The sequence below is a fragment of the Misgurnus anguillicaudatus genome, chromosome 11, assembly GCF_027580225.2.
Source record: "Misgurnus anguillicaudatus chromosome 11, ASM2758022v2, whole genome shotgun sequence".
Lineage (NCBI taxonomy): Eukaryota > Metazoa > Chordata > Actinopteri > Cypriniformes > Cobitidae > Misgurnus > Misgurnus anguillicaudatus.
The window spans coordinates 24,067,687-24,082,050 of NC_073347.2; the positions used below are offsets into that span (position 1 = coordinate 24,067,687).

General features: G+C 38.8%; 1 protein-coding gene across 1 annotated transcript; it reads right to left on the bottom strand.

Annotated features, from left to right (window-relative positions):
- Positions 1–1,154: 1,154 nt before the first annotated feature.
- rrp12 (ribosomal RNA processing 12 homolog) lies at positions 1,155–13,893 on the bottom strand. The gene is made up of 34 exons (XM_073873377.1): positions 13,551–13,893; positions 13,027–13,244; positions 12,842–12,929; positions 12,678–12,750; positions 12,079–12,184; positions 11,825–11,941; positions 11,570–11,708; positions 11,157–11,284; positions 10,765–10,863; positions 10,575–10,666; positions 10,389–10,500; positions 10,209–10,309; positions 10,012–10,126; positions 9,742–9,884; positions 9,540–9,661; positions 8,075–8,139; positions 7,803–7,962; positions 7,562–7,716; positions 7,365–7,432; positions 7,135–7,228; positions 6,152–6,310; positions 5,994–6,074; positions 5,804–5,909; positions 5,046–5,153; positions 3,778–3,935; positions 3,594–3,685; positions 2,917–3,075; positions 2,594–2,760; positions 2,372–2,482; positions 2,236–2,279; positions 2,078–2,156; positions 1,865–1,923; positions 1,664–1,746; positions 1,155–1,584 (listed from the first exon to the last, which is right to left on the bottom strand). The coding sequence occupies exons 1-34, from the start codon at positions 13,687–13,689 to the stop codon at positions 1,482–1,484; spliced, it is 3,843 nt and encodes a 1,280-aa protein (XP_073729478.1). The 5' UTR covers positions 13,690–13,893; the 3' UTR covers positions 1,155–1,481.
- Between the last annotated feature and the right edge of the window lie 471 nt (positions 13,894–14,364).

Consider the following 14,364-nt stretch of genomic DNA (forward strand, 5'->3'; position numbering starts at 1 on the left):
CCAGACCCGGAGATCAGCTGAATGGGCTCCAAAACGGTAAAAAAAATAAAATGTTTAACGCTAGGGGAGCTGGAAAATGGGCCTATTTTCAAGTGGAGTGTTTCTTTAAGGATCACAACGTCGTCCAGCCAACAGTCGTCACTTCCGGTTTGCATTAGTATGTCCCAGTGTGTGCATACAGTGATGTTTTACACTAAACAGTAGCTACTATCCCAACACAAAAACAGTACCTAATATTAGGGCCTAGTATAAGTATGCAAATTATATGGGACGCAACTTAAGACAGGTTTGCCCTGTGGCAGCTAATGTAGCTTCTCATTGCGTTTCGAACTTGAGGTTGGTTGTACTTCGCAATCTCTCCGCTAGATGCCGCTAAAAACACATTACACCTTTAAACAGTTTGAAATAACGAACAGTTTTATTAGATTCTACCAATGAACACAACAATGTCTTATGGGTTAGCACTCATTAACATTTACTTTAATACTTTATGGCGATGTTGTTATCCAAAGCAACTTTATCAGTATTTCTTTATATCAGCGTATGTTCCCTGAGATCAAACCCATGATGTTTGTGTTGGTAGTGCAATGTTCTACCCACTGAGCAGCAGGAACACCATAAAATTAACATTCGATCCTCCCTACTTTTTAAAACTGCACTAAAAAACATTCGATTAGGTTTAGATCATTTGTTCTAGCGGTCTGAAATACATGCTAATAAGTCTTATTTATAATGGGTTTATAAATGCTCTCAGTCCCATGTGTAGTGGCCAATCCAACACACAGCACTATGGTCTAAAACTATTAATGTACTCTCATTGGGACCATTAGACAAAAGCTTATTATAAGGAAACATGAAATTCAGCAGACATCATCTGTATTCTCATTCATATGCAAATGTCTTCTGCTAAACATTTGTGGTGCACAACATGAATCACTCAAAAACCTGTATGACATTTTAACTAGACAGAAATTGTATTTATCGGTTATCTAATTTCATTTAGACACCAAATAAATGAAACTGCAAAGGAAACCTGATATTGGTCAGTGTTATTAGGGGTTCACCACATGCATATGGGAGGGAGAAGCACTATGGGAACATCATAAAATCTTAATGTGTATTGATTTGTAACAAGGCACTTTGAAAAGCATCTCGACTCTGAAATCAGCAACAGTTTATTTTCTATCCGACATACAGTAGCACGTACATAAATATATTTTGCACAAAGCTATCATCAACATGCTATTTGTTTACAATCCACAGCAAACATCTTTTGAAGAGACACTTCCACAGGAAGTTCTCACAGGAAGCATTTGTACAGGAAAAAAATGATGCTTCAGCGTTTAATCCCATCATTCCATGAGAATCAAGAGCAAAGCTCTAGGAAGAACCATCCGTACATCATTCTGTCCTGCATATAAAGTCAAATTTAAGTCTCTCAGCATACGAATATGAGTAACTGGACTGTGTTGATGTGAATCTCAAGCTTTTCTCTTCTTCTGCAATGTTCTCTTTCCTGAAAGCGCTCCTTTCTTGGCTCCTCTGACCATACCTTTGAACTGGCCCTGCAGTTTGGCCTTTTTCCTGTTAGCAAAGTTAAGTCACATAAATAAGTCACATATATTTAAAAAAGAAGTGCATAAAGACTGACTTAATGTCATACCTGCGGTTGAGTTGTGATTTCTTCAGAGGAATGTAAGCGTATGGGTCAACTTTGCCTTTTTTCTTCACGTCACCCCTTCCCTTCTGCAATGAACAAAAAAAGTTTCTTAGAGGTTTCTCGGGTATGGACGACCATGCTACATGCCGTGTATTTATAACACTATAAACATTATAACCAAATTTTTTGTTTTACCACTCTCACCTTAGATTTATACTCTGTGCCAGCTTCACCCAAAGGCCTGTGGATGCCTACGCCACCAGCTGAGGAGTTCAACAAAACAAATGTAAGGATCTTTACATAGCTTACATAAAACAACTTTACATCATTTACTGTAAAATTTTGCTTTCTACAGTTTTGTAAAAAAAAGGATTATTCTGCACATTCAAATGCAACCTAAATGATGTTTTGTTGTACCTTTGTATTTCATTGTAGGTTCAATGTCCATATTATCATCTAGATCATCATCTTGCATTTTTCTCTTCTGATTCTTCTTCTGTTTTACAGGAAGAAACATTAAAATTACGCAACACTTTCAGAATGTTTCCCATGAATGTATTTACACATATACTCACAGTTTTCACTCCAGCCTCTTCAAGTATATCATCCATTTCTGTATCTACAAAAATTAAGCAAATTATCAAGTTTTTTAAAAATATAACAAATGTGAGCCACAAAGCTTTGATATCAACTTCGTCATCATTATCCTACCTTTAGGTTTATCACCCTCATCATCTTCGTCTTTGATAATCAGTCGTCCGTCTGATGTCACCTTGAACCCATGCTCAACTTTGCCAGTCTTCTTTAGGGCCGGATTGGTGGCTAGATGGATATATTTGATATGAAACTGACTAATACATCCAAGCAGTATTAATGAAAACAATCAATATTGATTAAAAAGCCGGAGGCCAAATGGCTAAAATGGTCTCTTACCCAAAACTCGCTGTGCTGCCTTCGGATCGAGGAAGTTGAGTGGTTCATCAGATATTCCTTCCTTCAACCATGCCTGGCCCTTTTTCTTTACCTGCTTCTTCTGACCCTTTTTGGGCTTCTCGTCTTCTGAGTCGGATTCGTCGGTTTCAGCCAGAATGTCCTCGATGCTGCACAAAGACAGATAGATTAGTTAAAATGCTAATGACACAAAGACTGGTACTTTGACCATTTACGCATAAATTAGCTAGTGAAAGGTCATGCCACAAAGCAATCCTAATACTCAATAATAGCCCGTAGTGCTTTTTTAAGGCTTTAGACCAGACCTCTCTCCCTTCACTTTAGATGTCTCTTCTTCCGAGTCTGATCCATCCTCGTCTGCCTTATCCAGCATCTTGCGTCTTTTACTTCTGGCCTCCACTTTACGGATGTTCCCCAAGACCTTGTGGTGCTCGACAGGCAACATGCTCTTTACCAGCTCAAACCTGAACACATTACAAAATACAATAAAAAATGCTTAAAGGGGACATATTATGAAAGTCTGACTTTTCTATGTTTAAGTGCTATAATTGGGTGCCAGGTGCTTTTATCAACTTAGAAAATGTAAAAAAGATCAACACAGTAACTTAGTTGTGGTAAACCATTCTCTGCAACTATGTGAAAAAATAGGTCATTGAAATTTGTCTCCCCTTGTGATGTCAGAAGGGGATAATACTGCCCCTTAATCTGCATTATCCAACCACGACACTGCCATTTAGTGCAGAGATCAGCTCATTTGCATTTAAAAGAACACACACAAAATGGCACATTTTTGCTCACACCTACAAAGTGGGTAAGATGTTATAATAAATTATCTATATGGTATTTTAAGCTAAAACTTCACATATGTACCCTGGGGACACCAAAGAGTTAGTTCACATTTTAAAAAAGTCTTGTGAAATGTCCCATTTAAAGAAATAAATCAGGAACAACTGGCAATGCTTGGTTAGTCAGCTTAACTTACCCAAATTTACGAATTAATTTAGTGTAAATGCTCTTAAGTTTTATCCTAAAATGTCTTCGCATATCATCTCTCATATTACTGATGCCTTCCATCTGCAAAACAGAAAACAATGAGGAATCAACAGCATAGTTTCTTTGCTTGGTTTAAATCTGAATGTTAGACATGTCACACTCTCTTGACTTACAATGACAGTCATTTGACCGGCTAGCACTTTTACATCCAGAACGAAGAGAAGGACCTTAAGGAAGCCCATAGAGGCTTTGACGATTTCTCGTGTCCTGCTGGTGAGCAGCAGGCAGATGTTGTGCAGCAGCTGTTCCAGTGAGGTCACATCTATTGAATCTGCACACAGACATTTCACATTTATCTCTGCTTAAAAAAATTAAAGTTATTTTTAGGACCCTTTTTCTTGATCCCATTTTTTTAAACTTTAGTGGGTGTGTACGTGTGGTTGCTCTTAGAGCATTAATAATGCCTGCAAAATTATAAAGATCAAAGTTCAATGCCAAGTGATATATTTTCTTTAACAGGAATCGCTTTTCAAGGACTACAGAGAACGTCCTGTTTGGACTACTATATTGTATATTACAAGATAATAGTTGACAATGCAAAACTCAATATGGTCGATCTGGCGAGGGAAGTCCCATCTTTAAGTAAAAAATACAACCAATCATTGCCGATTTTCTTGGGTAGGGGCGGGGCTCTATACAGAGTTGCAAAGCTGGAAAAATGGGTGTTTAAGTGGAATTTGAGATAAAAGTCCCAATATACCATAAGTTGCAATCGACTTCCATGTTGTGACGTATTTAGAGTAAAACAGAATGTCACACGAGAAAACTAGCAGGCGTGGCTTGTGTTTCCACTGTAAATTGATTGGATACAGAAATGTAGGTGTTTCATTCAGAAATGGAACTCGTAGCAGACTGATAATTGGAGGGGGCGGAGTTAACAGATGCTCCTTCCCAAACCGACTAGCGGACATGATCGCCACAAGATGCCCGACGTACATTTTCAGATTTTGACTGAAGTTTACGAGGGCACATGAATTTTTTTTAAATAATGACTTGCACAGATAAATTGTTTATAATAAACACTGCAATATTTTACTAAAAAATAATAATTGTCAGTTTGGATTTCATGGGAACTTTAAGAAACAAAATTTAAAGTACTGTTGATGTTAAGTTAATCATTGGTCAGACATATGTTGTTTAATTGTAATTTTATCTCACGATTTTAGATATATCCGTCTTTCCCCATTCAAGTAGATAAGATTTGAATCATACACAACTGCCTGGATGCATTGCAAACATGGCCGCCTAGTGGGGCCAATTCCCTGAATGGACTTTGCTTTATTGCATGCAGAGATTTTAAAATTTTACAAAAAATATTTTATTATACTTCTACAACCTCATATCACAAAGTTATGTATTATGTAGTTGTCTCCACTCTCACCTTTGTAATGAAACACTAGTCTTGTAAGAGCCAGCACTGTGCAGGTAATCATAGTCACAGAGCCAATGAGTCCAACATACATATGGCCCAAATATTCATTCACAGCGTCTGAAATCACATAGCACTCATTATTTCAGCTCGAGATTTGTTGTTTTTGCAATGTTATAGTAATATATAACTATATAATCATATATAACTATATATAATATCATATCATTATATAATAAACATATATACTTGTTTCTCAGTCTCTTTGGTGGAATACATCCAGAAAATACAGGAAATGTGTATATAGTAGTAAAAACTGTATAAAACTGTAAGCTGAAGTGTCAAGTTTTTAGGATAACTCCCCTTACACTTGAGCAATAGCATGAAAATTGCAGGATCTCTTAAACCTAAATAAAATTAAATCCTAATTTCTAATTTTAAAGAAATTAATCTTTTTACTTCATTCTGCTTCATTACGCTCAAGATGTGTTTAGTGCCAAGAGAGGTCACACTAAACACCAACGATGCCTAAAGAAGACATTTAGTCCTGAAAATTTAATTTTATTATTTTTTGTACTTATTTCCTGTATTTTCTGTTTGTATCTTAATAAAATAGATTGAAAAATAAATATGGATAGACATTAAAACTTCTAAAACAACAAGTCTGGTGGTGGTGGTGGCCTAAGACTTTTACAGAGTACTGTAGATATAGATATATAAATATATACATATACATACAAACCTACAAGTTCAATCAGTTTTTTTCATACCTTTCGTATTCCCACAAAAACGTTCAAAAGCTTTGCCGATCTCAACCAGGAGTGTGTAGGCATTTTTACGTGCACCAATAGACATTTCCTTTGTGCAAACGATGACCTAAACAAACACATTTAATGTCACAACAATAAAGATGTAAAAGAAACTGATTTCAAACGACACCATATCATATGCAGATTGTACCTCAGGAAGCAGAGTGATAATAAAATCCTTGTGTTCTTCATTTATCTGCTTCACTATGTGGATCAGGCACTTCAATCTAGGCTAAAAAAGTAAAAAATGACTGATGCATATTATCCATGTTAATGTAATTAAATCTGCATTTTATTTAGGGTCCTTACTCTTTTGGCAGGTGAGGCTGCCGTTTTCAGGCTGTCCAGCAGAGTTTTCTTCAGCTGCTCAAGATTTGCCAGAACAAAAGCCTTACAGGGTTCCCTCTCTCCTCCACACATCTCCTCCAACACCCTGTAGGCCTTCTTCTGGATGCCAGAGTCCTTGCTCTGCAACACGAACATGGAAACAAAAGGATTAATGGAAGCATGTTAAAGGAATAGTCTACTCATTTTCAATATTAAAATATGTTATTACCTTAATTAAGAACTGTTGATACATCCCTCTATCATCTGTGTGCGTGCACGTAAGCGCTGGAGCACGCTGCGACGCTTCGATAGCATTTAGCTTAGCCCCATTCATTCAATGGTACCATTTAGAGATAGAGTTAGAAGGGACCAAACAAATTAACGTTTTTCCTATTTAAGACGAGTAGTTATACGAGCAAGTTTGGTGGTTCAAAATAAAACGTAGCGCGTTTCTAAGCGGATTTAAAAGAGGAGCTACCTTTTATGGCGTAATAGCACTTTTGGGAGTACTTCGACTCGCCTGAAAAGTCCGCTCCCCTTCTCCCTCTCATAATGGGAGAGGGAGGGTGTTACTGCGCCGAGTCGAAGTACTCCCAAAAGTGCTATTACGCCATAAAATGTAGCTCCTCTTTTAAATCCGCTTAGAAAAGCGCTACGTTTTATTTTGTACCACCAAACTTGCTCGTATAACTACTCGTCTTAAATAGGAAAAACGTTGATGTGTTTGGTCACTTCTAACTTTATCTCTAAATGCCATTGAATGAATGGGGCTAAGCTAAATGCTATCGAAGCGTCGCAGCACGCTCCAGCGCTTACGTGCACGCACACAGATGATAGAGGGATGTATCAACAATTCTTAGTTAAGGTAATAACATATTTTCATATTGAAAATGAGTAGACTATTCCTTTAACATCACAACAATTGGTAAAAATATGCTTTATGATGGTAATGGAAAGATTCCCACCTCCAGGAAAGGTTTAATCAGTTCATATGTTTGTGTCATAGATGCTTTATCCACAAACGGAGCCATGGCTACAATCAGGTCCATAACAGCGAGTCTGTAAAAACAAGAGCCGAGGCTTGAACGAGAATGATTTTCCATCTCTGTCTTTCAGACACTTTTCATAAATTCAAAAAGATCAAGCACACAACTATTGAATGTACAGTAAAAGATGTTGGTTTGCATTTACATACCGTGTGAACTCCGAGCTGTCCTTGCTGTCAAGTCTCTCTGATGCTTTCTGCAGGAACGTCCACACCATCTGAGACACAAGAGTAGATGGGAATATATGCACATTGGAAGACACGCTTGCATCATACATTATGAATTATTGTCTAATAAATCGTAGATTTCATTTATGCATGATTCAGACATGAAAAACCTAAATTACCTTTTGTTCAGTGATGGTCAGGTAAACTCTGATTGTATCCAGGACAGCCATCCTTGCAGAGGCCACTTCTCCGGGTGAAGGCTGCTGGCTGTACACGTTAAACAAGATGGGAAGAAAGTTCTTGGCAAAACGACTCACTTCAGCCTTTTCTTCCTCTGCAGTAAAACAAACACGGGTGAGATGTCAACCTATAAATTCAACTCATCCATTTATTCTTCCACATAAAGAGAGGTATGCTGACCTGTCTCACAGCTCTTGTTGATGAGCGCACGTAAAGCCTGACAGATGCAAAGGCGGAGATCAGGGCGTTCACTGAGGGCCATACCCAAAGACCGGGCAATGTTCTTAAATGATGCCAGATCTGTCGGTTTAGTGCAGAATCCAGGTAACATAGTCCAGATCTAAATTAGAGAACATGGCAATGTTTATAAGACTACAGAAAAAATGGGGTTATTCCACTCAATGGCAAAATAAATTGTAGCACAAAATAATAAAACCAGACGTTTATCATACCTGTAGCTGTAGGGTCTGGTAAACTTTGGCCATCAGTTTCTGACCTGACTGCTCCAGTTCTTCAGCTGAAATACATTATGGATATGAAATTACATGCTTATTTGTAAGTGCATGTATATAAACAACAATTACGGTTGTCAAGATTATAAAATTAGTCTAATGATTAAGTGTCTAATAAATACGGTAATATCGAAGCTTTGACAGTTAGTTGTCATGCATAATTTCTGGGCTTCGAATAAATCCTTTGTAAGTTGCTCTTGCAGTATAGAAGTAAAATACTTAACATTTTAAAGTATTGAAGTCATTTATTAAATGAAGAATCAGGGTTCCCACACCTTAGTTAACTTCAAATTCAAGGTCTTTTCAAGGACTTTCCAGGTGCAATACCCTCAAATTCAAGGACTAAATGTGGGGACACGTTTCAAGTGAGAGCAAGGTTACATTGTGTTACCTTTTAAGATACATTGTTACAGTTCCCTTTCGGGGGAACTCACGCTGTGGTGACATTTTGGTGACGTCTCCAGGGGTAAGTGCGTCTGAATGTGTATATCAAATTCAACCAATGCTGAGGCTTTATTGATAAAGATAGGGTGACGGGGGAGCCAAGAAGTATATCGCTATCTCAAATATTGCCATAGACGCTGTAACAGGGACGCAAGAAGTATGGAAAGGGAGACACAGCGTCTCGTTCCCTTCTCAGGGAACAACAGTTACATACGTAACCCGAGACGTTTTGGTATGACTCAACATTCGCATACAGAAGATATAAGCGTTTAAAGCGAACAGTTTAGCACGTGTGCTTAAAAAGTCTAGAATTTTAATGATATTATCCTACACTACACAGGGAATTTTTTTCCTAGAAAACTTCTTGCATAAACTTCCCAGGGCATTGAATTTTTTCCCCCAGATTCACAAACTTTCAAGGGTTTCAAAGACCCATGGGAACCCTGAAGAATATATGAAGAGTTTGGTTCAAAAATGCGATAAATGCATTAAAAAAATTTTATTAGTTACTTACCACCAAAATCAGTTTTGTATTCAGGTCAGTGTTAAAAAGTAAATACTTAATTTTATGCAAAATCCGATATCCGCCGTGTTATTCTGTCATCTTTTCTCCCTTTTTCCCAAAACACAAAAATAAACGCCCCCTCCTCCTTCTCTGCAGAATGCAATAAATCCACTCCAAAAAATCAGCGCACTATTAGACACATTGTAAACAATAATGGCAGTGCTTTGAATACACACAGAATCCTAGTTTTCCTCATCTACTTCGTAGATGGATATGAAAATGATATTACTGTAGACTTAAATACAACACTTATATGATTTAAATAATGGAGAAATGTCCTTTGAACATATGCAGAGACCAAAAGAAGGTGAACGTATAGCCCCTTGTCAGTCCATTATTCAGTAATTTTGACAGCTCTAACAACAAGCAAGCAACATGATTATAACCGACACAAACCTGTCTGTTTGAGTTTGTTTGCCAGGGGCAAAAAGTAGGATGTAAAGTAAGAGAGCTGTGTGTTCTTCACATGATCTCTTATGACCGGGATCAGCCAGCTACGTGGGAACTCCAAATCATCACTGTCAATGAAAAACACACACCTCAGTGTCACTCAAGTCACACGTGATTTTACAAAACATTTATTATGACTAAAACTCACTCTGTTCCAGTGATGAGGAGGGGCACAGCTTTCAGGACCACCTCTGGACCCATGCTCTCTACTGCACCACCCACAGCCAGATCCAGTTCTCCCGAGAAGGGGAACCGAGGGGTGGTCCGGAGATCACTGAGAGACTGCAGACTCTGTGGATCACACACACAATCATCTGTGAGTATCAATACAAGAAAGCAGTGTTGTAAGCTGCATCACAAAGGAATTATGTACCTCACATGTATTACTACTTTATCTTACTTACTACATGGCTCTTACCTTAATCATAATGGAATGAGCCTGTTTTCCTGCGGCTCTATAGAAACAGCCCAGAATTTGCAGCACAAATGGCCAGGAGGCATGAAAACGATAAGACAATCCTTCCTCCACAATGCTAAAAAAAAACAAGAGGTCAGTCTTTAGCATTACATAGGCTTTAGATTATAACATGACAGAAGAGATCCAAAGCAGCTCACTGAAACATCTTAAGGACATAGGCTGCGTTTCCAGTTGATGTGCTTGGAAGAACAGGACCAATCTCATTCGAATGTGGAGCAACACATTCATTTATCAGATTCTAGTGGGAGAAGATGAACAAAATTATTTCTGAATGTAACAACTGAATGTATTTTTACCAACTTTAACATGTGCCATACCTTCAGTGTCTGGGTCGCAGCTGAAACCACTTGTGAGTGCGGGGACAGGAGACAAGACATGGTGATGGTGAAGAGGCGAGGAAGATGTCCGAGACTCAGCGAGCTCTGTAAACTAGAAGCCAGGGATGGGATTAAACTAACATTTCTGTTAAACATGAAATTATTGACATCTTGAACAACACCTACCTGGACAGATGAATGTGGGCTTTTTCCATGACAGCAAGCCATGCTAGTAAAGGCTGTAGATCATTCTCACTAGGAACATAGTCATACAAGGCCTGGAAATGAGAAGTCGAAAAATTTAATTAGTGGAGCAAATTTTACACATTTAACCTTTAATACAAGTATATCGAATTTGCTGAATTATGACGCTTACCGTGATGATCTGGGCGTTGAGTTCTGCAGACATACTGGAAGGACCGGGTTTGCTACTGAAGAGTTTGTGGAAAGCCTGCATTGCACCTGCCGTCACCAACTTCAAAGAAACAGACACGAGATTAAGAGTGTTTTCACATATGTTGGTGCGCACCGCGGAGCGGGCTCGGAGCACACCAAAATACATTGTATCATTTTTCAGTTAGTGCGGTTCATGTTCACATTTTTTTTTACTGTACTCGAAATGCCGCACCGTACACCCAAACGAACCGTACTCGGAGCGACACGTCATTTGGGCCGACCTAAACAGTGCATATGTGAAAGCACCCTAAACATCTCTACATCGTAGCCCACCTAACAATGGAGATCAAAATGTAGGATTTAAAAGCTCACCACATGGCTCAAAGTCATCACTCGCAAGAGGGTCTCACAGCAGGACTTGACAGAGCTGAGGGGAAACGTAGACAAAAGCTCCTTCAGAAGACCAAGCACGTGGAGAGTGGTAGTGTCCTCTTTGTTGCCTTGAATAAGAAAGACATGACCAAAATGACATTCATGGTGTGATGGTGTCAGCAGTCTGAATGCAGCGACTGACCAATCATAATCAAGTATCCCTGAGAGCAATGTAATATAATGGCAGACACATATTGGCTGCATTTCATTTCAAAAACTGTGTGTCCTCCAGAGGAGGTTGTATTTTTTGGCTGTAAACGCCATCGATGTTGTCTCGTTTCAGGAGAAAATGTATAAATTGTAATCACTTTCATTCTTTGAAAATGTATAAAAACACGACTTAAAAAACGGACCTCCTGACTGCTCCATTTCCTTGCAGCAGAATTTGGCTGTGGTCACCGCAGCTGGGTGGTGACTTGGGGCATTATCTGAAAACATGACATCACTGCCGCGGAGGATAGAACAAACACCCTGCTGTGCTGCCTTTCGAATCTGCAGCACAAAGACTAAATCAGTAAATGGCAATCTTATACTAGTCATATTCAAATAATAAAAAGGTCTGGCATTGGTATATTAATTTAACTATGCACACTGCCAAAACAACAGACCTTTGGTTTGGAGTGGACAGTAAAGCTGAGGAGGCCGTGGTAAACCTGTAGAGTTGATGGGTAACTCCAAACCGAGAGATCCTGTTTACGCAGTAAGGTTGCCAGACAGGATAAGATCTGCACAGAAAGACAAAAGCAACTGTTTTAGAGTACGCACAGATAAAATTCAATGGTGTCCATAAAGCAAGCTTCCTCATCCCGCCATAATACATCAGATAGATACACATGACCCAGTAAATATAGAATATACAAACCCATCGCAGACAGGACACAGATTCAGAACTGGCTTGATTCGACATCACATCCATAAAGGCCTTGGCTGTCTCTGAAAACTTTTTCTTTAGCACCGCAGGAGGCACCCTTAAGAAAATAACCAGGAGAAGTTGATCTGATCTGCTATTGCGGAAATGGCAGTGCTTACGGACTGATGCCGATGAATGATTTTAAAGGGGACATGTCATGAAAATCTGACTTTTTCCATGTTTAAGTGCTATAATTGGGTCCCCAGTGCTTCTATCAACCTAGAAAATATGAAAAAGATCAACCCAGTAGCTTGGTAAACCATTCCCTGCAAGCATGTGAAAAAGTAGGTCATCAAAATTTGGCTCCCTTTTGATGTCAGAAGGGTATAATACCACCCCTTAATCGGCACTATCCAACCACGGCACTGCCATTTAGTGCACACATCAGCTTATTTACATTTTTGCTCACACCTACAAAGTGGCAATTTTTTCATGTTCTAATAAATGATCGATATGGTATTTTGAGCTAAAACTTCACATATGTACTCTGGGAACACCGAATCTTTATTTGACATTTTCTTGTGAAATGTCCTCTTTAACAGACTGCTTACCTTTTCATGACCAGGTTGAGAAGGTAGGCAACAGCTGCTAGTGATTCGCTGCTATCCACAGCTTCAAGGGTTGTCATCTGTCGATTAACCATGTAAATTACATTAAACAAATGGAAGATGTTAATTTGAAAGGAAATGATGATAATATTGACAACGACAACAACTCATCAGGGCCGCAAAGTATTCTGTCTCCGTTTCCTTTCCTCCTTGAGACCGAATCACTTCTGTGACAGCCGCCAATACAGCGCAGATCTGTGAAACAAGAAGCTGTCAATCAAACATTTGCTCCACAACACTAACATAAGTTACTTTCATCTTTGCACTGTATGCAAATATATATGTGCCGTACCTCTTTATGTGCTGCAGAGTTTGACTCCCAGTATCGCTGTACTTTCCTAAACGTCAGGTTGGAACAGTCCGACAGTCCACTGAGAAAAGTACCTGATGTTTTCTCTGTGAGTGCAGGCTCCTCCATGGCATCTGCTGCCGCATCACTGCTTCTTTCCAAACACCCTGCCTGAAGCTCATTATGGAGTTTAAGAGCATCTACTGTAAGATCACTCTTCTCTGTATGGACAAATGTAGGTTTGTTTAATCTCACATTCACAGAACCAGGTAGACATCTTAATATCTCATCTAAACACTGAATGTAATGTTATGACAACTCAGTAGTGAAGCCGCCAGTCAAAACAAGCGCAGTCAAACTGTGAGAGCCTTAGAAATATACAGCTGCTATACTATTAGGTATAGTGCATATGTCATAACTCTTCAAGGCTGAAAACATCGATTTGAACTTGTTTACGATAGAAATCATTTGCTCTGTTTGTGATCTGATACCCACGTGCTGTCACCCAGGCCAAAGACTTAACTTACCAGAGGGTCGGCTGAAAAACCGACTTCTCGCTGCGTTTCTGTAACGACTTGTTTCTGGATTTGAGTCGCTGCTGTGTCCTTTCTTCCACCGCTTTAATTTCTGCCCTGCTCCGGATCGAAGTTTTCCGGATTTGACCATTTTGGCAACTGGGATTCTTCACAGTATTTTAGTCACGTTGGTCTCCAGTCTCCTGCATGCGTGTCGCCCTCGGCATTACGTCATCATGATGCGCCAATAACATTTGCAGTAGCTGTACCCTTGCAAAAATGATTAAAGTTATTGTAAAGTTATTACAATAAGCTCGATGAAACGAAGCGAGAAGTTTTTTTACCAGTGTATTTTCGTCACGCAAATAAACTCGCTCTCAAACGCGCTGTTAAACGTGCCGAACGTGTGTTCGACTTCATGGGTGCGCTGCGAAGAAGGATTGGTGTATGACATCAAAGTATCGGGAGAGCAATTCAAAAGCTATACTCTTGAATTGCTCTCGCGATACTTTATAGTCAGTCGTTGAATGACTGCGAAGTGCCACATGCAGCGGAACACCATGTCTAATAAATGTTTATATTTGCCGTTTACAAATAGGTAAATATTAAGATAGAAATAACCTTAACACTATTTAAAAAAATGATTAATCTACAAAATTAAAGTATAGATAAAGCAATATATACCCAACTACAAATAGGACAAAATCAAAGCAAATCTGTTTTCTATAATTACTTAAAGGGACAGTTCACCCAAAAATGAAAATACTGTCATCATTTTCTTAACCTCATGTTGTTCCAAACCTGTATGAATTTCTTTTTTTCTGAT

Excerpts from the sequence above, each read along its gene's own strand:
- rrp12 (XM_073873377.1), bottom strand. The coding sequence starts at position 13,689 with ATGGTCAAATCCGGAAAACTTCGATCCGGAGCAGGGCAGAAATTAAAG. Across the intron at positions 7,717-7,802 it reads CAACAAGAGCTGTGAGACAG|AGGAAGAAAAGGCTGAAGTG; the intron begins GTCAGCATACCT and ends GTTTTACTGCAG. Across the intron at positions 7,433-7,561 it reads TGACCATCACTGAACAAAAG|ATGGTGTGGACGTTCCTGCA; the intron begins GTAATTTAGGTT and ends CTTGTGTCTCAG.